At 43.0% G+C, this 23,753-nt stretch overlaps 1 protein-coding gene across 35 annotated transcripts in view; it reads left to right on the plus strand.

The window, feature by feature from the left end:
• The window catches only part of LOC131107920 (neurexin-1a-like), a 250,969-nt gene that overhangs the window by 147,113 nt on the left and 80,103 nt on the right, over positions 1 to 23,753 (plus strand). For 2 of the 35 annotated variants that reach the window (XM_058058413.2, XM_058058414.2), the window contains exon 1: positions 2,737 to 3,681. The exons of 31 other annotated variants lie outside the window; for them this stretch is intronic. In XM_058058413.2, the coding sequence (XP_057914396.1) occupies positions 3,435 to 3,681 (247 nt within the window). In that variant the 5' untranslated portion in view covers positions 2,737 to 3,434. Of the gene's footprint in view, positions 1 to 2,736; positions 3,682 to 23,753 lie in introns of those variants that run through there. 2 more of the 35 variants (XM_058058415.2, XM_058058416.2) reach the window with 1 other exon arrangement.

A 23,753-nucleotide genomic window follows, 5' to 3' on the forward strand; every position in this document is an offset into this window, starting at 1 on the left:
GAAGCTTGGAGAATGCACATCTGCAGGCGCCTCATCGTGCAACATATCCCAGAGGTCGATACTGGGACCAACACTGCTCAACCGATACATGAATTACATCTGTAAAGCCACAAAACACATAAAGCTAGTATTATTTGCAGATGATACTACTAGATTCTGTTCTGGAAGAAGCATGCTAGAGCTTAAAATAAAATTCAATGATTATACTAAAAATATGATTGATAAAAACAAACTACTCTGAAACATAATAAAAACTAAAATAACATTCAAAAAAACCTTCAGCAGTAAGGAAGACGAATCCAGGGAAATATCCATACAATGTCATATGGCAACTGCACATTATGCAGCCAATCCCAGGGCACATATAGACAAACAACCATTCACACTCACATTCATACCTATGGACAATTTGGAGTGGCTAATTAACCTAGCATGTTTTTGGAATGTGGGAGGAAACCGGAGTACCCGGAGAAAACCCACGCATGCACGGGGAGAACATGCAAACTCCACACAGAGATGCCTGAGGTTGGAATCAAACTCGGGTCTCCTAGCTGTGTGGCATGTGCGCTAACCACTCGAGCACAGTGCAATTTATACAATTTTACAAATATACATTTGTTTATCCATGTTTGCAAACCTCAACTTGACTGTATCATATTGTTATATTGATTTATCATTTTCTGACATTATTTCCAAATTGGCTAAGCGCACATGTTGAACAGGAAATGAACAAATGCATTAGCAATTGATGTAAAACAATGAGGCGGTAGGATTAAATGAGCTGTGCTTTTCCCTACGCCTTTTACACATGTGGAATTGTGATATGATGTAAACCGCAGTAAAACGTATGTTGAAATTAAAACAAGCCATTAACATCTCATTATGTAACTCTCTATGGCTTAAAAGTGCACATTTTCCATGAGAAAGGCAAATGAAAATATGCTGTAGGTACCAAAGAGAATATGGACCCAAAGCTGCATCTATCCGAGGGATTATTTGTTTTTTTAAATGAAAACAAATAGTGAAGCTTTAGGCTCCCCTCAGTCCAAAGCACATTTCACGAACACAATGAGGAGGCAAAACAACAGGAGATCAGACCACTTCGCTCACTTAAATTAGCGCTAGGCTGCAGTTTTGGTGTTGGGTTTTGTGCAGTTGCTGTATAATTAAACTGCACTGTATACGCAGCTTCCAATGTACTATTCAGAGGTTGTTTTTTTAATCAACTCTATTATGTGAATATAACCTCCTCACTATCCAAAACTGCTTGTTTTGATGTTTTTATTCAAGCAACCTCATATATTGCTTAGTTTTGCTATACATTTTGCCTTTTAGGGGTATATTCTAAAGTTTATTATGCCATTCAAGTCTTAATTCCCATCTTTGCAAAGCTACTGTAAATTTGTCTTGAATCCAGAGTATGTGTGCCACACTTTACATAGTCACCACTAGGGGGCACAAAGTAACTAATGGTAAACCTGATTAGAGCATCACCACAGGGATGATGTCATTAACTTTAAATGCTGCATAAAGCAGCATTCCCACTAAGCATGCATTATATAAACTGGAAACCATGCTCAAGTGGGCACCACAGTTTTGGCAAGATATGCTTTTTTTGTTTGTTAGTATGTTCATTATTTGTCTTTGGCAAGCAGCCATGCTGAAATTCCTTTTTGGTCTCAGTGATGCAAATTGCTCTGTTTCTAATTACAAAAGTATAAACACACTCTTTTTGTACAAATACAAATAAAGCCTGAATGACAGGGCTGTGTTATGGATATTCTGCAAGGTCACAACACAATATTGGGTAAAATACACATGAATAATATGCATTGTATTGGTGTTAATGTACACCTCGTGCAAAAGTATAAAAGAGATAATGTATCGTGCTTTGTGCCGAGTTGGCTTTCTCCAGGCATGAATTGTTTTTTTGGGGACCATAAACCCAAAGAACAGCTGAACCGTGCTAACAGGATGTTTTTGCTCTGCCTTTGTGGGGAGCATGTTAAATGACCAGCGTGCTAACAATGGCAGGCGCAGGCGAGGGTGGGTCTTGTTGACTTCCATCCGACACTTTAAACACTTAAGCAGCCTTCCCAGCTGATCCGGATTGGGTTTGTCAACGGGGCTTTAATGTCCGCATGTACTTTCCAGTCGGGAAACACAGAGTGTACACCGTGGCCGCCATCTGCAGACCCTCGGTCTTCTGTTAGCAGGCACACCCGACCTCAGCAAAGTGTTTATTTGCTGGCATCACCATCACCCACCTTCAATCTTGCTTCCAGTAGAACGAAGGGAAATAAATTGATAACCTGTTAAACACTGATATGGAAAAACTAGGATTCTTTGCTGAACTTTGTGTGCTGATATCGGAAAGGAAGTAAAGCATACGAAGGGTAGGAATTAGAGAGGGAGTCCTAAAAGTAAGTGCGGGAATGAATAAAACGGTTCCCTTTTTTTGATAATGTCCGCACTAAAGAGAGAATCGGAGAGAGGTTGTGGGAAAAGAAATGAGAGCTCAGGGACGTCGCTGCAATTGCAATACTCTCTGGCTCCAGTGATTCACTGTGTGCATGCTGGCCATTTGCATAGCCACTCTCGCCTCTCGCTTCCTGGCTGGCTGCTGAGGCTGCTGAGGCTGCCATCCCCTCCCTCTCCTCTGTCATCCTCCTTCCTTTCTCCCTCCCTCTCCCTCTCCTTCTCCCTCTCCCTCTCCTCTCTCCCTGAGTTTTTTGCGCACATCTTCTGGAGCGGTGCTGTTGATGCTACCCGTGAGTGAGTGCGTGTTTCCCGCCTAGGGCTTTTCTCTCCCAGGTGCTACCGGGGCTCCGTTTCATTGAGAGCGTACATCCTTTGATGGGGAGCATCTGCGCTACCTGGCACAACCCACAGGTGCACTTTACATCCACTCGCCGGCTGTCTGAGACATGCATACAAGACGGGGATTTAACTATGGTTCCATTCCTCTGGACATCCTTTGAGAGCACAGGAGAAGAAAAACCGGGGGAAAGTATTTGATTTGCTTTTCTCAAGTCTTCTACTTTGCACTTTCTTGCCACAAAGCCTCTTTTTTGGAATATGAACATTTCATGGCTGGAAGATGTTGCTAATTTTGTGAGGGGGAAAAAAAGGAGGGTATTTCTCCATGGTTGTTTGAGGTTGCCCTAAATTGTTGCTGTCGCTTAGGGATGATGTTTTATGATACTTATTCACGTCTGCATGTGTTGCTACGGATATCATAACTTAACAGACATCACCAAGAGGCTCATTTTCACCTCCCAAAGCAATTTTTGCTGGTGTCCAGTTTGCTCACACCCCGTGGAGCCGTGCGACAGTCTGTGCACACTGAGAATTGGCGAGGTGAGAAATATGGGCTTTAAAGCTCACTGAAGTTCCATCTTTCATCTAAAGCCTCATCGAGCCACTCGGGAAAGATGATCGGAGGTTGGAGGACACAGTTTACTCCCCTCGTACCCCTGGATGAGCCCCTAAACCACAACTGGGCTTCACTCACCCACCTGGTCTTGTGGATCTCTGCCCTGGCTCTGGGCTGTGTGGCAGGGTCAGAACCAGGCACTGTGGAGAACCTCCACCACCTTCAACTCTCCCATGGGAACAAACGTCAACATATTGTGCCTATTGCCATCCACAGATCGCCTGCGTCCCTCAGGGCTGGGCACAGTGAGTATTTGGTCCGTTCTCTAGGTTCAGTCGCTACTGCACTTTTAAGCAATACTCAAAATGTTAATCACGAGTGTCTTACACGCAGCATTAAGCTTAGGTCCATCCTCTTTTGTTTTTTGTCAGCCTCAGCAAAGTGCCCTCCGTGTCTCTATGCCTGAGATTAGCCGTATCCCTTTCTCCAGATGCTCCACGGTGTCCTGATTAGACAGGATTAGAACATTGTGGTGCTCCATGTTGCCCCAGGGTGTTTGGGATGGACAGACTTGTTTCTTCCAGCTCTGCAGGGCACTATGCTTCTCTTCCAGGCCAGTCTTGGGCATCGAGAGAAGACCGCTTGTTTTGTGAAATAGGTTGTTACAGGTCCGGAGAGATCGCAGCAGAGAAATGATCACAAACAACGACTGTATGTACATTAATGATATTTAATGGTAAAACACACAGCAGTTCACAACACTTCCCCTCAAGTTATTATGCTAGACACAAGCTGATCACCCCTATGCCCCCACATAACACTCCATCATGAGTTATGCTAGACACAAGCTGATCACCCCTATGCCCCCACACAACACTCCTTCATGAGTTATTATGCTAGACATAAGCTGTCACCCCTATGCCCCCACATAACACTCCAATCAACACAGTTCGAATCCAGAATAGCATACCTTACCGTTGACAGAGGGCGGAGAGCCAAAAACACCCCGGTAGAGTAATCTGGAAACCGAAAGCTGGACACTCGTGCACAGTTCACAGCAGACTCTCCCCGGGATTGAGAAAACAAATGCTTTATATGCTCGCTCGTGCGAAAACAGGTGGCCAGCCTGTCTCCGCAGGAGGGGAGTCATCGCCTCCATCCTCTGTCTCAGGCACCTCAAGGTAACATTTTTCTCACAACCTTCTAGTTCGTTTCTCACAACATTCACAACATTCTATATGGGCATAATATTTATCCCGTTGCCGGGACCAGTGAATATTTAAGTGTGTGAAGTCAAAACAAGTCAAAAAAGTGTGCAAAGCAAGTTACATAGCTGTAATAGCTGTAATAGCATAGCTGCAAAAGTACAAAGTTATATAGCTGACAAAACAAGTGGTATAACCATTGGTATATAACCATGTGGTGGGTCAGCACAGGACAACACACCTAAAAATCTCTTCCTTCACTCCACCCTGTGGCCTGAGCTGAAACCACCACTTAATTGATAAACCGTTCAGGTAGATCATCTTCATTTTCAAACATCCAATTAACATAGGCATCCCCCTGGAGCAACAACACCATGATGTCATGATTCCCGTGTAACATGTGCCCAATAACAAACTGATACATAGAAATACGATCAGGAAACGTAAAATGCAGGGGGTCCGAACGCCTTGGCCACCAGGATGCATGATGACCCGGAGGGTCAGCTTTCACAAACATCTTTGTTATTTCCCTCCCAAACGGCCCCAAATCATCGTATAGTTCTATTTTCATAATTCAAGAAACTGCGTTATAAATGCGTCGCAACAACATAGCTCGGGTGCGTCTAATATACCAAAACATGCAGAAGTTAACCAACGTTAGTAAAGCTAAGCATATGATAAGAACCAATAATGGAGGGACTAAGTGTCGTCGTGCTGTTATCGACATTCCTGTAAATATATCCCACCAGTGATGAGCCGAAGATTGCTCAATTGTCCTGGTGGCATGTACCACCTCATTCCGGGCGATCATGGTGGACACCTGCAACCTGGACACATCTGTCAAATGAGTTTTAACAAGATGCTTAAGTGTCTCCGAACGGTTCAGTGCGCTGCTGAAGCGTGTCAGATCCACCTGCCAAGGCAGCGATAGGGCTTGCCATTGCACAGTAGACAGTCGGTTTGTCCAACTGAAATCTGTCAATCGAAACGATTGATTGTGCCAGGTAAACAGATGCACGTCCCATAAACATCCGGAAAACGGTGTCGTTGGCAACTGGGGATGTGGATTCACTGTTGCTACACAAATAGAGTGGGGCCCTACCTGATATAGCAAGTCCTCAGGCTTCTCCACATTCCAATCACACAGTGCCGTGTCATTCGTAAAACATGTGTCTCAATATATTTGCATTTGTAAGCATACAGTCCCCTTGTCCATTACGTCACAACCTTCCCGATCATAAGTCAGATTAGTCTGTGGACTAAACCAGTCCCCATGCGTTTTCAAGAAATAATAATGGTTTCCCACTATTAATGGCAAAATCCGATATCTGCATATGGTCATGGGTCGGGTTACATTTACTTCCAACCACATCCCTTGACAGTGTGTTTCATTGCACTGAGTCAGGCTAGGTTTAACTTGTAACCATACGCGGTTCGATATGTTCCATAAGTGTCTCCACGGCTGCACTGCTGAGGAGGTCAATGTTCTCAACAGACGTTCTTGCTGAACTTTAGCATTAAGCATTTGCAAGTTACATTTGGTACTATTCAACGTTGCAACCTTGTGTAAAACTTCTGATGTTGCATCCCACATATCAACGTTCCAACCCAGAAATGTGTCTACTACATGAGCTCCCCCTTTCTGTATTTCTACAGTGGTAGGCATCCATTGTGCCACCCTGCGGAACCCATGAGCTGTCGCCTGACCTGTAGATGATAACATAGATCGTGTCACTTCCCCATCAATGGTGTTGAATATTCCTAACAAAGTTCCTGTTCCCCCTAACAGTGTATCATACCACGCTCGTTTGTTCCTTCGTGGCTTGCAGGTTGGTATCGATGGTAACCTTATCTCCCAATGAATCTCATTATGTGTCGCCTGGTAAGCCATGTGTGTGCATGATGTCACTATTGGCACTAACGTAGGGTGTGTCACCTGCTGATGTGGTGGTACTACCAAGATGACCCAGATTGTTGACCTGCGTCCCGTGATCTCAGTTGAGTTTGAAATCCAGATGTCAGTGTCGCCTGACGTTACCGTCCATTGAGTCCCCTTGGTCGATGAGCATGATACGTCCTCACGAAGTGTGAAGGGATGTTCCGTCAGGAAGGGATTTCCTGTTAATCGACAGAGGCTTACTTCAGCTTCAATGGTAACGTTGCATCCCGTTCTCAGGATCATGGACCACGCATGTGGTCCTGGGTAGGGGTCGCAGTCCATGGTGATGTTTGCAGTCTGGCAGACGGACCACGCAGGGCAGCGGAAGTTATCCTGCGTGCGATTATTGGTGCTGTTCTTCCATCCCACTCGAACCACGCGAGGCAAGCGAGGAGCTCCTTCCACCGGTGTCCCCCAAGAGTGGGCGTTCCTCGGGCCGCATGCAAGCAGGACAGCCAGGAGAGTGCCCCAACAACCGACATGGCCATCTCCTGGGTGGGACCCCATGGTACGATGATCCTCGGGCCCCTTCTGCCAGACGTCCCACCAGCAGCCTCAACATCCACACTCCAACGCTCGCCACCAGGCTGTGACTGAAAAACAAAACACATGCTCCTCCCAGTCCAATCATGGATATTTTCGGTCCCTTGAATTTAGCAGGATTGCCTGAAATTATCGTGGGCTCCGCCCTTGTATCAACTAAAGCTCTTACTTCCTGATCTGAGCTTTTCCAATGAATAATCATATTTACATGAGGCCTAGGGTCTTCTTGTGACCAGCGGGGTACAAATTTGGCCGCTGCCTCCGGGGCTTGACCCCCATCCTATTCAAACTTGGCTAAGGAGGGGTAAAGACCACCACCTTCCGAAAAGGGGTTCTTATTCTGCCTCCCCTTCCGATTCTGTTTTTTGGCCTTACTCTTTTCTTTTCTTTCTTTGCGTGCTCGCTTTAATGCAGCTATTTGATGCTTTTCCCGTTCGCCTTCTGATGTAGTTGAGTCTGAATCGGAATCATCAGAGCTTCTAACAGGCACACCAACCTCCTCCTCCCTTGGTGGCGGATTGGCACGCATCCATTTACACAGTGCATCATACAACTGCTGACCTTGAGCATCGGTCACCCTTTCCTCAGCAGGGGGCATCGCTCTTTGTACGCGTCGCCGACGCTGTACAGGTCTAGCTACACAAAGCTCACCATCACCCTCCCCCTGCTCTGGGTCAGGATACAGATCAGGGAAAAACTTCTCCCAATTCTCCTCTCGATCCCAGGCATCGGGATTATCCTCCCCACTTATCACAAAAGTTAGTATTTTCACCTCATCACCCCTGAGATTTTTCCTCTGCTTGCGAGTAACATGCCTCGTGCTAGCAACAGCCTTCTCACACATCCGCTGTAAATTAGCTTTTTTGCACTCCAGCAATGTTATTTTGGTTTGTAACATCTGATTCTCTATCTTTACTCTATCAACTTGTTCTCTTAGTTTCAACGTTTCATGCTCCGGGCTAGTATATTTTTCTGGCTGAATTTTCCATGCCTGCGCGCATGCCCACATGCACTTAACAGCTCCTCCAAGCGGAGCTTTGGGTTTCACCACAACCCTAGGAACACCAGCGGTATTTTCTGTCCATGCTTCCGGACCAGAACTTCCCGCTTGCAACAACTTATCAGCTACCGTCTTAACAGCTCCTCCGAGCGGAGCTTTGGGTTTCACCACAACCCTAGGAACACCAGCGATATTTTCTGTCCATGCTTCCGGTCCAGAACTTCCCGCTTGCAACAACTTATCAGCTACCGTCTTAACAGCTCCTCCAAGCGGAGCTTTGGGTTTCACCACAACCCTAGGAACACCAGCGATATTTTCTGTCCATGCTTCCGGACCAGAACTCCCCGCTTGCAACAACTTATCAGCTACCGTCTTCCACGGCACTGCCCCCCACCCCGGAACAACTCTGCTCTCCGCGGCGGGACTATTTTCCTTTTTCCTAAACATTTCTCTCACTGAGTCTCTCCTTTTCAAAAAGTTCCAGGTTCGTGACGCCAAATGTTTTGTGAAATAGGTTGTTACAGGTCCGGAGAGATCGCAGCAGAGAAATGATCACAAACAACGACTGTATGTACATTAATGATATTTAATGGTAAAACACACAGCAGTTCACAACACTTCCCCTCAAGTTATTATGCTAGACACAAGCTGATCACCCCTATGCCCCCACATAACACTCCATCATGAGTTATGCTAGACACAAGCTGATCACCCCTATGCCCCCACACAACACTCCTTCATGAGTTATTATGCTAGACATAAGCTGTCACCCCTATGCCCCCACATAACACTCCAATCAACACAGTTCGAATCCAGAATAGCATACCTTACCGTTGACAGAGGGCGGAGAGCCAAAAACACCCCGGTAGAGTAATCTGGAAACCGAAAGCTGGACACTCGTGCACAGTTCACAGCAGACTCTCCCCGGGATTGAGAAAACAAATGCTTTATATGCTCGCTCGTGCGAAAACAGGTGGCCAGCCTGTCTCCGCAGGAGGGGAGTCATCGCCTCCATCCTCTGTCTCAGGCACCTCAAGGTAACATTTTTCTCACAACCTTCTAGTTCGTTTCTCACAACATTCACAACATTCTATATGGGCATAATATTTATCCCGTTGCCGGGACCAGTGAATATTTAAGTGTGTGAAGTCAAAACAAGTCAAAAAAGTGTGCAAAGCAAGTTACATAGCTGTAATAGCTGTAATAGCATAGCTGCAAAAGTACAAAGTTATATAGCTGACAAAACAAGTGGTATAACCATTGGTATATAACCATGTGGTGGGTCAGCACAGGACAACACACCTAAAAATCTCTTCCTTCACCGCTGTACAGTAGTCTACTGTGCTCACATACACAGTGAGTGTTCTGCTGCAGACCACGATGCTTCTTCTTGTCAAGGCATTGTTGAGTGACATCATCAGCGGTGACGTAATGCAGAGGGAACCGTTTGTGATGTACGCTCCTGTGCAGTGGTACTCAAGATTACCAAGCATTCCTCACTTTTATCGGCATATTGATGCAATAAAATGAACGCATGCGTGACCGTATATATGACTGTATATAATCCACGGAGGCCTGCTAGACCTAGAAAAAAAGTTGTGTAGGTATTAAGCGGGTCGCATCCAGTATTTTCAAATAATCGCAGAATTTTTTTAAAATCCATGAGCTCCTTCATTTTAAAAAGACAGCTTTGTACTTCAACTATACCGCAATTAACATGCAACGTTGTTCCATACATTGAAACCTAATCCCTAGTTTTCGTAGCATTCAGTTTTCATGGAACATTTTCACCAAATTTTGACAATTTGACCAAAACTGACTTGTTGTGCAATATTGCACTAAACAAACCGTTCCGTTTGCCCTGTACTGTATCATTCTGCAAAATCAATCGCCCAAACAAAGCATTGCTGATTCACTAGCCATGCATTTTCTTATATTGGGTGTGACTTCTAAATAACCCGCCATGGGACCAAAGACAGTTGTGACTGTGACAATTTGATTAAGAAGGTGACAAACACAATTGAATTTGATCTCACCAGGATGTATGGGAAGCCTTCAACAATAAATTCCATGCATTAGTCATCCATACATTTAATTATTTGTTTGTATTGTTTTATGCCCATAAAATGAATTATTCTGTAAAATGTATTTTGTGTTATTATTTGGGTTATCTGGAACAGACAACAAATTAAATTAGAAAAATTGTTCACTTTTTATGTTTGTGTTTTCGTCTGACCTGTTGAAACGAATTCATGATGACAAACAAGGTAATTCCTTTATGTTCTAGCATTTCAACGCTGGGCCATGTCTTGGCCCCATGACGTGTTCACACTTGAACTGAACCGCTCAGAAGAGTTCAAACTATAGAGTTCACACTTGCCGTTAATAAGCAATTATTGGAAGCTCTTCTGTGACTCATTTCAGCTGGAATCTAGGATTAGCTGGTGAGCTTTAGTCATCAGAATTAAAGACAAACAGATGAGGAGACTCTGATAGTCAATAAAAATAAGTATTTAGTTTTTTGTCTGTACCAGCTATCAAGAGTCCACAGCCTAGCTTTTGGAGATTGCTGCTCTTGTGCTTGTTTCTCCATAAACAATTAGAAGACCATGAAAAGTGATGGTATTTCACCCGTGTTTTATTTAACAATGTACTTGTTAAAAGCAAGATACCGTAATCTGCAGCCCTTCCTTAGAAAGGATGGGTATAAATGTGGCAGGATGTTTGGCAGCCTAGCGAGAAAGCAGGAGAGGCAATTGACCTGTCTGGAACGGCTCTCTCCGAAGATCCTGAGGGCAGATTTCATGACCTAATATTGTAGAGTGTCCTCCTTGGCCGTTATTAAGAACTCACTAACACAGGCAGTGAAGATAAGCTCTCTCAGTAATGTGATTACATTTGAGTTCAATCAGCATGTGGAGGGTACATAAAAATGAAACGGAAGACATGATGTTCAGCATGGCATCTGGCTCCAGGACAAAGCCTGCTGTTGTCTTTGCTGTGATGCAAATTGCTTAATTTTCATGAGCTTTGCTTCCTCTCGGGGGTGTCTGTTTACTGTCTGCACTTAAATAGGAACTGTTTTGTTTTGTTTTTTTTTTAAGTGCTGTGCAGAAATCTTATGTCACCACTAATTGCGTTGTTTAAATGAACTCCATTTGGTGATGACCAAGATAAACGTGTGAACACAAGAAATGATTCATCCATTTCAATGGCATCAAGGAATGGAGAAACTCTCCAGAAAGATGACCACAAATTCATGAAACAGGAAGTGCAGCCTACTAACTTACAAAGGTCTTGCTCAACATGTCTTAGTAGTTGCTAAATGACAACACGTGTTGTCATTTAGTATTAACTTCATTCATTTATTCATTCATTCATTTTCTACCGCTTATCCTCATGATGGCCGCAGGGACGCTGGAGCCTATCCCAGCTGTCTTCGGGCGATCCACTCTGTACTGGTGGCCAGCCAATCACAGGGCACATATAGACAAACAACCATTCACACTCACATTCATACCTATGGACAATTTGGAGTTGCTAATTAACCTAGCATGTTTTTGGAATGTGGGAGGAAACCGGAGTACCCGGAGAAAACCCACGCATGCACGGGGAGAACATGCAAACTCCACACAGAGGGTGGAATCAAACTGGGGTCTAACCACTGCATCCACCGTGCAGCCTATTAACTTAATTGGTGATGATTATTCCTCCTAGCAGTTAGTAGTTATGTGTGTTTTACCAGCCTGTTATGTGTCTTTGTGTCATTTTTGTGTTAGGTTCGGTGTCTGTTTAGTAATTCTCTGACTATCTCTAATGCAACTCCACATTGTGGGTGACTTGTTCACGGTATTGAATCGTTTTTGTTCATCTGCTCACTTCCCATCAAGCTGGTTAATCTGCTTTAATGAACAATCCTTGTGTGGAAGAACATCTGCAAATGTGCTGACTCGGTCTGAGCAACCTTAGCAATATGCATGTGTGTGTGTGGTCCATCCGGGCATACTAGTCATACTAGTACTAGACTAGTCATACTAGTACTAGACTAGTCATACTACTCTGTGCATCCTCAGCATGCTTTGTGGACGCATAGGAATCCAGATTCCAGATGATTATATGATATACTTTGCTCAATTAGAGGTTGTGTTTTTCCATTTTCCCATGTATTAAATATTAGGACCCCTCATTGCCCCCACATTAGTTGAAAATAGAGTTGGCTTTGGAGGGACTCCGGTCTTACATGATGTCGTTTGAAAGATTTTGGACTGCTTTTTGTGAGGTCAGAGATCATTGTCCTACCTGAGACAATGTCTACTGCGTCTGTAGTCCGTGTTTGATGGGCTTGAGGTCAGGGCTGTCAATTTCCTCCACCCCCCCCTTTACTATTTTATGCGTGTTGCTGTGGGCCTCCCTCAAACTGTTCCCACAAGTATAAACGTATAAATGAAGGGGTATAAACTTCTGATTGAGTAATTAATTAATTAAACCATTACTACAAGAGTATGTTATAAATTTATAAATCAACTGAATTGCAGAGAAAAAATATCATTTTTGTGATATCACCGCTATGCAGAAACGCAAATGAGGGGAATGTGAAGGAGGACAAAGCGTATAAAATACGAAGTTTAAGATCTGAGAGCAGGAAATCTGTTCTCGGATAGAACAAGAGAGGGGATGATCTGTGATGCTGCTGCTTTTCCCGTATGTTATGGACTTGTATGATATAATTACTCCCATGTCTCTGAGCTGATAGCGTGAAGATGACAGTATCGGTGCTTCTCCAAGGCAGCGGTGATGATAGCTGTGCTGATAAGGATCCGGGTACACGTTAGTCTAATCTAGAGGGAGCCGGGTGGTTATTGACCCATGGATAAGCGACTCAAGGCTGAATACTGTTGGCGGGCAACTCCCTGTTGTTCTGCACATGTGTTTCAGCTCTTTAACCTACTCGTGCTTCCTCTCCTCTCCTTCCTGCCACACGTCCTTCTCACTCCCTCCCTACTCTCTTATCTTCCCCTGCCTAACCACCAACGTCAGCTCCCTTGTTGGTCTGCAGAGCCCATCCAAGCAGACTGAGTGGGCAATGTTTTTGCGCCTGCAGTGGTCTTTGTGGTTCCAGCGGTGACCAAGCTATAGATGGCACGGAAGGAAATGAGACCTGACTGCGCGTGTGGTGGGCAGGGAAGGTTCAGCTGAGTAATGTGTCCGGTTTCAGATTAGAGACTTGGAAGACGAGAGCAAAAGAGAGGGAGAAACGGACCCCCTCCTTTTGGACTCAGGGGGATCTATGTGGCCCTTACATGCATGGGTCCTGCATAAGTTTGAGTCAGTGAGTTCTTTACCCATAAGGCATAGTGAATCATCGGGAACAAACTTGTGCCCTTTGACATCCTGCCATTCTGTTTACACCGCTGGCTTTTTCACTTTAAAGGTACAAAGCCATTCACAAATAAATGAATACAAAAACATGACTTGAATACAAAACGTTACTTTGTACTGCCATTTTTGTGGAAAGGCTGTTGCTGCTCTGTAGTCTTTCTTCCTGGTTCTTTGGATGGTGTTGCTATCAGAGAAGTAGTTGATGATCACACAATGTGAAATGTTTTAAGATTCTGTTTCAAAATATATTTGGTTACTTTGCTGGACTCTACATTGACGAAGATGGACGAAGAGCCTACAAAGATGGTTGCATAGAACAAAAGTGAAAGTTAAGCTTGTGTGGGACAGCAAGAGAACAATGCACCAGTTTTGTACAGTCTGCCTAATCTCCCAGTATTTTCCCACTAGTCATATGTAAGTGTTGTGCAACTCTGATTGTGCTATGTGAGTATCTGTGTCAAGAAGGCCTAATATGAGAAGCTATGACAGAACTCAATCTAAAAGTGTAATAATAATACTTAACACATTATTAAGCATATTTGTACAATATTTTTATGGATGTGTGTTTGATTCCATTATCTAGACATTAGGTGTTATTTTATGATGAACTAAAAGTACCTTCGCACTGCGCTGAAGTTGCAAAATTGCGACAAGCAACAATGATAAATGAAGATAAATAAAGCCATTTCGGTAAATATGGTTAATACTTGAAGACATGAGATGGCGGACATCTGGAGCTTTAATCTAACCAACACTTTCGGCTGTGGTTTTATGCAAAGTGCTTAACCATGTTTGGGTTGGCAGGAGGGTACGTGGCGGCTTGTCATACTCCGCTAATGGTCAGGGGAATAGTGGGTATGTAAAAAAACAAACAAACAAACAAAAGAAAACTTCAGGAATAAAATAAAAGTGTAAAAAAAAGCACAGATGCTTATGTTGTGACAGTAAATTATGGCAAAATCAATATTTTTTTGTGTTGTTGCACCTGTAATATATGGGAGGGCTTGGAAAATGAATGAGTGGCCTCTGTACACAACTAGCAGGCCTCAAGACGAGGCATGTCGGAACTGTGGTTTCTTTGCAATTTACAATTGCTCACCTGCAGCTGACTGACTGGCCCCTAATCCACTCTAATAGGATTGTGTGGGATTTAAGCAACCTCATTGCTCCTTCCATCTCTTAGAGCCTACGGTCTGCTGGGAAGGACTGATAAAGAAAATACAAACATGCTTCCTGAACACCAAGGTGTAAGCTAATATTAGCATATACTGAGGAGCACTGTGTAGGAATACAATGCAAGCCCACACATGTTCCTTCACCCTTTTTTGTTGTCTATTTATTCGTTGGCAGATGTGTGGTATCAGTGCGTACGTATATGTGCACTAAAACAGTTGGATTCCCAAAATAGCTTGGTCTCTCCAGTCTTCACACTTAGAAAGTCCCTGTTGACATACACCCTCTTTAAATGGATGACAGGCCAAATGCTGTGTGCCTCTGATGCTTGGTTTATGGTCATTTCCACTTATGTAGCTACGTGGGTAGAGGAAGAGGATGCTACATGTCAATAAATGTCAAAACTTGATTAAAATCAGTCTTTTATGTGCACCGGCCTTTGATTTTTTTGCACATCTTCATTACAGTGGGAATGAATGAGATGTTTGAACGACAGTCCTGGCAGATAATGGAAATACACTCTTGAAGACCTGATGAAAAATTGCACTAATCCAACACAGTTGGATCTTAAGGACGTTCTAAGTAGTAATTGAAAATACAAAAAAATGAAATGGGAGTCAGACAAATTATTTTAAAAATAATTTATTTCAAACAACCGTAAAACTGCTGTTCAAAGACCACACGGCTTTTAAAGCCAAAAGCTGGTTGGATGCAGTAAGACATTTTAAGTCATTTAAGTCATTTTAAACTTCAAAGATCTTGACTTGATCTTTGTGGAACAAGAACATCTAGTAGTAGACCCCCAAGAAATGTACCCACCCTGAGCTGTCCGTCAAGACACGAGTCAATCCTCAGCCGTGTGCAGTCCCAAAACCATCAGAGAAGGTTTTTGAGAAGAAAAATTGTCTTCAAAGGCCTCCTCTCCTTCAAGTTTGGAATTTGCACAAGAGCCACAGAAATGGGTCATTAGCCACGTATACATGGACCCAAATATTCCAATTCCATTGGGGTTATTTGCTCAAATGGAAAGAATGGAACCTTTGTATACACCTCATTCTGAAAGAAAAGTGCCAATCCCAATGAATATATAATGGGATTCCCAGGGGTGGAATATTCCTTTCCCCAATCCGATTGAGGTATCTTGTACCCGCTCAAACGGAAAGTTGTCAGACTGCGTTCTTCTTCCTGGTGTTTTTCTTCTTCTGCTGTTTATTGGCGGTTGGCAAGCAGCTTTGCTTTGCTTTTCTAAACCCTTCTATACGCCATTCACAAGTCCAGTTTTATTCAAAAAGAAAATTGACTATTCCGGTTGATTATAGCGGCGCATGTAGACACGCCATTGGAATATTCCTTTCCATGGATACCATTGCTTTCGGAAAAGTCATTCGGAAACATTCCATTGGGAAAGAGAAAAACTCCTCATGTAAACGTTTTTACTTTGATGGTCCCAATGGATTCCAACGTTACTGGTTAATGTTTTCCACACGGTACAATGGAGGGTCACCATCATGATCTGGGATGCTTTTTCCTTCAGTGAAACAATAGAGCCTCAGGTTGTGCAGGGGTGTCAAAGGGCAGCTGGGTATGTTGAAGTTTTGCAGGGGGAATCCCTAAAGGTTGAAGGCCCTCGTCGGTGTGGCAGTTAATGGGTTTTATTTACTAATACTGCAGTACAATACAATGTCTGCCTTGTTCTCCTGATCTAAAGCCAATGGGGATTGTTCAGGAGTGTACGAGCTAAGAACCAAATGTAATAAAATATTTGTCTTGGTAAACCGAAACCAAAAATACCAAAGAATGATTTCTGTGTGAATGTGTAATTTACTTCTATTTGACTTCCAAGCAATTTGGCTGTTTTGAATGAATCCAATAAGCCCTCCGCCAAGTTAATTGGTTCCAGATCAGGGGCCTCATCTATAAAGATGTGCGTGGAAATGTGATCAAAAGTGTGCCAGAAATCCAAAATGTGCATAGGCTACGGGCAAATATAGATATATAGATATAGATATATAGATAAATATAGATATTTTGCGTGGAAAATGGCGTACGCAACTTTTCATCCCCGTTTTGTGCGGACGCAAGCTTTATGAGGCTCCTGGTCCGCGACTTAGTTTTCTTCCTCACTTCCATCGTACAATTATTCCTCACACTTTTCATCCCTGGTAACGAGAACTGACCTAATAAAGAAGATAGCAGAGATGTTTGGAGTTTGGGATGTTTGGTTCATGCTAGCACACAGGCTCACTGAACCCAAATAATGATGACACTAATGTGTCATGGCACAAGATCCTCCATACAGGCTTTTTTTTTTTTTCCCCCGTGCAGCAAATCAAACGATGCTTCATTTTCTCTCAAAGTCTATTTTTTGATATGTGCAAATTAAACACTGGATGCAGAAAAATCTAATCAAGGTTTTTTTTGGCAAACGAGAAAGCTGATTTGCGCTGCGATGAAAGGGTGCATTGTGTCCTTGGTGCAAACGAGGCAAAGTGATGATGAGAGAGTAAATTAGAAGCTGTCGATACTGTGGGACACCTCTAAGAGAGCCAAGGAGGTTGGCGTGGATGCCAGATATGCAGCTGGTCGGAGCAACAAAGGGCCCGTTACACGTGGTGCTATGCTAGGACACTGGGTCTTGTCATCTCGGCCTGGATGGGCCATTTTGCTCCACAAGGCGAGGGCTCATGTTTCACTTTGGGCTTAAGGGAAGTGAGCATGGCGGCGGAGGAGGCCGAGCGCTGCGAGGGACACCGGTCGACTGAGCACTCATGGCACGATGTTACCAGCCCAGGGGCCACTACTTTATTCTCAGCCTTGAATTGATGGTCCCCTACCATGAAGAGCATGAAGAGGCTGGTCAGTATTGCTACCCCGGGGCCAGTTTATGTGAGGTTACAGCTTATCTCAGCAGAGCAGTGTGAGCATAAAATACTGGGATGTACTGCAGTTGTATGGTGGAGAAGATTTCTCAGGTCACAATTACAGCATCGAAAGGGACTAAAACATTGCGTGCGTTTTCTCTGCCTTCAAATGAATTACAGTAAATGGTGTTACTTAATGAATCATGTCGCCATGTACTGCACTGCTATCACCACTTAACTTAACTTACATGTGTTCTAAGAAAAAGGCCATCGGCGGTGGTTCGAAATGATTTTCCGCCAAGGCCCCCCGAGGCAACACCTTTAGAATTGAAATAAAATAGCATACTGACAACACACTAACGTAACTGCAGCGGTGTCGTGATGTTAGAGCTCAACCAAAAATAGTGTTAAAGTTTATTAAAAGAAACACGAACCCACTTGGTTTGGTGGGTAGACAGTGATGACGCATCTTCTCACACGTTGGCGCAAATGCAATAAAAACTGTGGCTATGTGTTAGACTGGATCCAGCGTGAACGCCACTAATTACCCATACATCCAATTACTTGAAGAAAAGCTAGACAGTTTCTGCATTTCACCCTTAACAAAACGTCTATCATTTCTACTCGGCTTTTATTTTCTTATCAGAAGCGTTTATCTCCGTGTTTCCCTTCCTCTCTTCCGTTTGGATGTGCTTTCATCCTCCCTTTTTGCCTTGAGCTTTCTCTCTCTTTATTACATTTGTGGCCCTGTATAATTCTGGAGCTGGCATCCTATAGACTTTAATAAGGGTGACCAATCAAAGGCAGCAAGCAGCAATGCCCCACATTTTGGCTCCACTTAATTTAATTACATCAATTTAGCCAAGCCAAGAGTGAGACGGGAAGAGAGAAGATTAATCCTGAGCGGCTTATAAAGGCAGGTTGGACACTGTCCGCCGTCGGATGCAGAAATGCTGCTTGGGGGACTGTCTTGATTAAAGGGGGCTTAAGGCTCATAGGTCAGTGGATACTGTAAAAACAATACTGTGGAACAGTGCTAATTAGAATGCTAAGGCAGAAGGGTGACCTCCACTTCTCTCTGTGGAATAGTTCAATGTCTTTTTTAGTCCATGAAGCACCACGGTGGATAAACTAATCCAATACTTGTAATTAAAGCTACCGGACACGCCCATATAAGGAAGTCACCGGTTGGATGGAGCTGGTGACTTCTCACAGGGTTTACTGTGAAGTCACAGTGATCCAGTGTTAGAAAAGGCTGAAAGTTCCCAAAGTTCTTTCAGGGCTCACTTATATATGAAATATGAAAGCCTTTTGGCATCATTGAACACGATAATTCCGCATTTTAACAAAATGTATTGTCCCCGATTATTCATATTTTTAAAAAGCCAGGAGACAGCAAGTCAGCAAAGAAACCAAATACATGCCAATAAAAATCAGCGGTCATAACAGTACTTAATAAAGGATATAAAAAAAAAAACAGTGGACTTGCAGTTCAAATGAAGTCTCTGAGCAAGGAAGCGGAAAAGCTCATATTGACCATGCTATAGATTTGCCAATATGGACAGACTTATTAAGCCCAGGACAAGGTAAGCAAGCCAAGCTGCCTGCACTCTGTGCTTATTTAGCACCCGTGTGTTCCGTACTGCTTTCTGCTGACTACAAAGTGAAAGGCACAGCTTCTGCCCACCCTGTGATAATAATGTAAAAGGAGGATTTATCACTTGGGGGAAAAAGGAGAAAAAGAAGCAGCATGTGCGATATTTTAAGTAATAGGTAACTTTCATGGCAGAATGGAAAAAGTATTCAATGCAGCACAAATCAATATTAGAAATTATTAACAGAATCAACAAGTGTGCTAAAAGTCCACAGAATACCTTTTTTATTCTATATGTTTCCAAAACGGCTGCACGGCAGCCAAGTGGTTAGCATGTTGGCCACACAGTCAAAAGATCGGGAAGTCGATTCTCTGCTTGGGCATCTCTGGGTGGAGTTTGCATGTTCTCCTGGTGCGTGCATGAATTTTCCTCCAAAAAAACATTCATTGTTAGATTAATTGCCGCAGGTATGAATGTGAGTGTGAATGGTTGTTTGTCTATATGTGCCCTGGGATTGGCTGGCGACCAGTCCAGGGTGGACCCCGCCTCTCGCCCAAAGACAGCTGGGATAGGGTCGCCGGTATGTGGAAGATGGATGAATGTTTCCAAAATAATCTCAAGAATGAATGCATTGTAACATTTATAGTACACTACATTTATAGTACATTTATAGTACACTACATTTATAGTACATTTATAGTACACTTGTGGTCATGCAAAAGTGATCAGACCCACCAGTGACTGGCAATGATATTATCAGTATCATCAGTATACCAACAATGGCCATCAAAATTAACCCAAGCCAATTCAATTAAAAGTTGTTTTTTTTTAAAGGCAGTGTGATCGACCATAAAAAAATCCAAAACCTGACAAAAAAAGTGAAAAAAGTGCATCATTGTACATGTGACACATATGAGCAAAAGGAGAGCACCGGCCCTAGAATTGGCTCCACATTGGAAGAAATAGTTCAGAAACATGAGGTGAGGAGCCAAATGGAACCAGTGGGACAGCGCTTCAGATCCACTATCCAAATTCTGCGTTCATGGCAGAACCATGCGTGGATATACTAAGAATTTGTCCTGCTTGAGTGAATGACATCAAAGTGAAAGTGGCCTACTTACTATGCAATACGTTGTAAGTGTGCCTGCGCAGACGGAGCAGTCGCACGCCATGAAGGCATGGAGATGCCATAGACTGCACTGAACGGAGCAACGGAATGTAGAATAATGCTCATCATTTGGCTCCATAAATCACATGTTTGTAATTAGGTTGAATCATACAGTTGAAACGGCAATTAAATACTCTCACAGTGTTTATAATTCCTCATATTATTTAGCACTTTGTCTAGTGAGCTATTAAACAATTTAATTGTGGGAAAAAGCATGAAAGGTAGATGAATGGGTGGGTGCGTGTACTCAATGATTGTCGGTAAATCCTAAAGAGCATTGATTGGAGGTAGCTGCCACACAGATACCGAGAGTGCCTTTGAATGGGAAATGGTGTCCTCATAAATCGCAGTAATGATTTCCCAAGAAACTGAAATAGTAATCCAATAGACATCGTTAAGACACTTTTAATTGTTTTCCTCCCATGAGGAGACCTAAAGATAAACCTTTTTTTATTTTAATGGAATGCGTAGCTGTACAGGAGGTTATAAATGTTAACCAATTAATTTCTGTCACACTCAAGTGCTGCACTGATTTGGCGGCTGTTACTCCAATTAAGCTCATTTCCATGATACGTTGCAGTTTTTGTTTGATGCTCACCTTGGAAATCAGTGAAAAGACATTACAAGGACAAAAGGTCAGACTTTGAAATTATATTCAGATGTACAGTAACGATCAATAATTAATCTCAAAAGACAACATTATAGAGTATATGCCACATGTCAGCTAATCTATTTCTGTATGCCAGTCATTACGGGAACAGGGTGTGAGGTGCTGATGGAAATCGGATCTATAAAGCCTAATATTTCCATCATAACTGTGTAATCATGATTGGGTTTCTCAGCAGAAGTAGTAATATGAGGCTTCTCACGACGGCGGTGCTGTAAATCAGCGTAAACATATCAAGTGTGGTCCGTAGGACAAAGGCGCTGGTCTCCACTCGCACTTAAACGCCATGTTTAGGCTAGGTTGACACGTGCAATACAAACAGTGACCATCTGTGGTGGTTTCAAAGGCCCCGGTGCTTATCTTCTTTAACAGTGCAGCAGAACCCGTTTACTGTTTACTGACCAGTAGATAAACGTTGGATGCAAAAATGTTGGTCTCATATTGGAGGACTTAAGATCCCAACTACAGACTGTACCCCCCTTTTGGAACAGAATAAATGCTATAAGATGGTGTAACCCATGTGATTCAGTCCGCCCTTTGCTGGGCTCCAAGTCTGGATGGAGTTAAAATCTAGAGTTGCAAAACTCAAAGCCATCTTTAGGTGGTAGGCTGAACTCCACAGTACCCCCCCCCCCCCCCACACACACACACCAACATTTTTTTTTCTTACATCAGAGTAGTGCTGTGCTGGCTTCATATTAATTTGGTCCATTTATGGCCTAAGCGATTATCCCATTAACTGAGACAAGCAGCTTCATATTACAAAAATGATCATGGTTGGATTCTTGTGTACCTTTTATTGTAGCTATTTGATAAACATTATTATTTAACATTATTTTAACAGAACATTCAAAAAAATTGTTCTGTCAGTTCAAATCTTATCTTTTTAAATGAAGAGGTGGAAATTAAAAACGTGTTTTTAAAATATCCGAATAATTGAAAAATTAATCGACTGATCAATTAGTTATAAAATAATTAGTTGCAGCCTTATTAAAATCTCTGAAATTCGACGCTCAGCATAGTTCTAAGGTGCAAGGAATGAGGTTTACTGACGTCACAACCACACCGGCTCGCATTCGTTACAATGGCAACACTAACCGAAAATAACAAAACAAGAGATTAACTGAGCATTGATGGGACCGGCGCTTGTATGGGGTGAAAGTCCTCCAAGATGATTTCATGTCAAATGAGTCTGGGAATGTCATGGACAGTACTTTTAGACAAAGTACAGCAATGAGCTTATCTACCACAGAGTGGAAAATGTTTCAGTCCAAAGAGCACTATAACACGAGTTAATTATAGCAATGATTACCTCAGGACTGGCTTTCTTATGGAGACCAGACACCCGCCTTTATTTAACCAGGTGAAAAACTCATTGACATTAAAAACGGCAAAATGTGATGTTGCACTTAAAACATGGCGTATGAAACATTTAACACATCAAAACCATAATACAGATAAAAACAGCTTACATATGAAAACAGTGTATCGGACGATTAAATAACAAATGTGCAAGCACCTTCAAAGCAGGATTTAAAAGCGTTTGAAGGGACCAGCTGTCAAACAGACAGCTTACTTTACTTACTTTGGAGATGATTGCAATCTGAGGCAGGAGAACGGGAAGGTCTTTTCCCAGTTAGGTTCTCGGTCTGGGGACTGAAAGGAGCATAGACTACAACTGGTCTTAGGTTTGTTCTGTCGATATGATAGAAGCAGGCCTAGTAGTGATTAGTAGATGATGTGCCAGTGAATGAAGCGGCACGTAGAAATGGTGTCCATCCGACTCGGGAGTACAAAACACAGCGATTTGAGATATGAGATGGCACCTAGTGTAGGGATTGTGCTGGTGTGTACTTATAAATCATAGCAACATAGTCCAGAACTGGCAGAAATGTAGTGGACGCCAGTTGACTGAGAAATGGGCAGGACCTGATTCTAAAATAAAGAGGGGGCGAAGGTGAGAGAGCTGCTTAACTTAATACCAACATATTTATATCGTGATACTTGCTGTGTTGTTGTACCGCTGTGAGGGATTATATGATGGTTTTAAAGTTCTGATAAAGCTCTGATCAGAGTTTTATGCTGCTGATTCCAATTCCAATGGTCCATTAGTGAGATCAGACGATAACGATGCCAATCACATGGATTAACTGGACAGTTTAGTTATGAATAGTGCTATTGGCCAGGCTGCCATGGGACATTCCAAGGGCCCCTTTCAAATAGTGAAAAATAAACATTTGGCCAGATTGTCTTCTTTTTCTATTGATTGTATTTTTTTTGTGTGTGTGAACATTTTTTAGTGTTATTTGTCACACACCTGAATTTCATTTGATTTACTACTTAATTTAATTTACTTGTATCACTATTTTCTAGCTCTCTGGCAAGATTTAAATTGCACACTGCTTTATTGTTATTACTGCTTTTCTGCATGGAATAATAATACAGTATGTCGAGATGAGGACGCTGAGGTTGATATTGGGAGTGACCAGGATGGATAGGATCAGGAGCGAGTACACCAGAGGGACATTACATGTTCGAGGCTTTGGAGATAAGAGAGTCCAGACTGAGATGTCCACAGGAGAGATAGTGAATATATTGGTGGACGGATGCTGCCAGGTAGGAGTCATACAGGAAGACCAAAGAGGAGGTTTGTGGATGTAGTGAAGGAGGACATGAGGGTAGTTGTGAGAGAAGACCGAGTCGGATGGAGGTGGTTGATTTGCTGTGGCGACCCCAGAAGAGAAAAGCCCACAGAGAAAGAAGATGTAGCCCCGTTGGCCAACAATGGGTTATACTGGTCTGTACTATGGAAGACAAAATTGCAGTGTGTGGGAGTGAGGATACAAC

Source organism: Doryrhamphus excisus, linkage group LG20 (assembly GCF_037039965.1).
Source record: "Doryrhamphus excisus strain RoL-2023G ecotype Guam linkage group LG20, RoL_Dexc_Guam_v1.1, whole genome shotgun sequence".
Taxonomy (NCBI): domain Eukaryota; kingdom Metazoa; phylum Chordata; class Actinopteri; order Syngnathiformes; family Syngnathidae; genus Doryrhamphus; species Doryrhamphus excisus.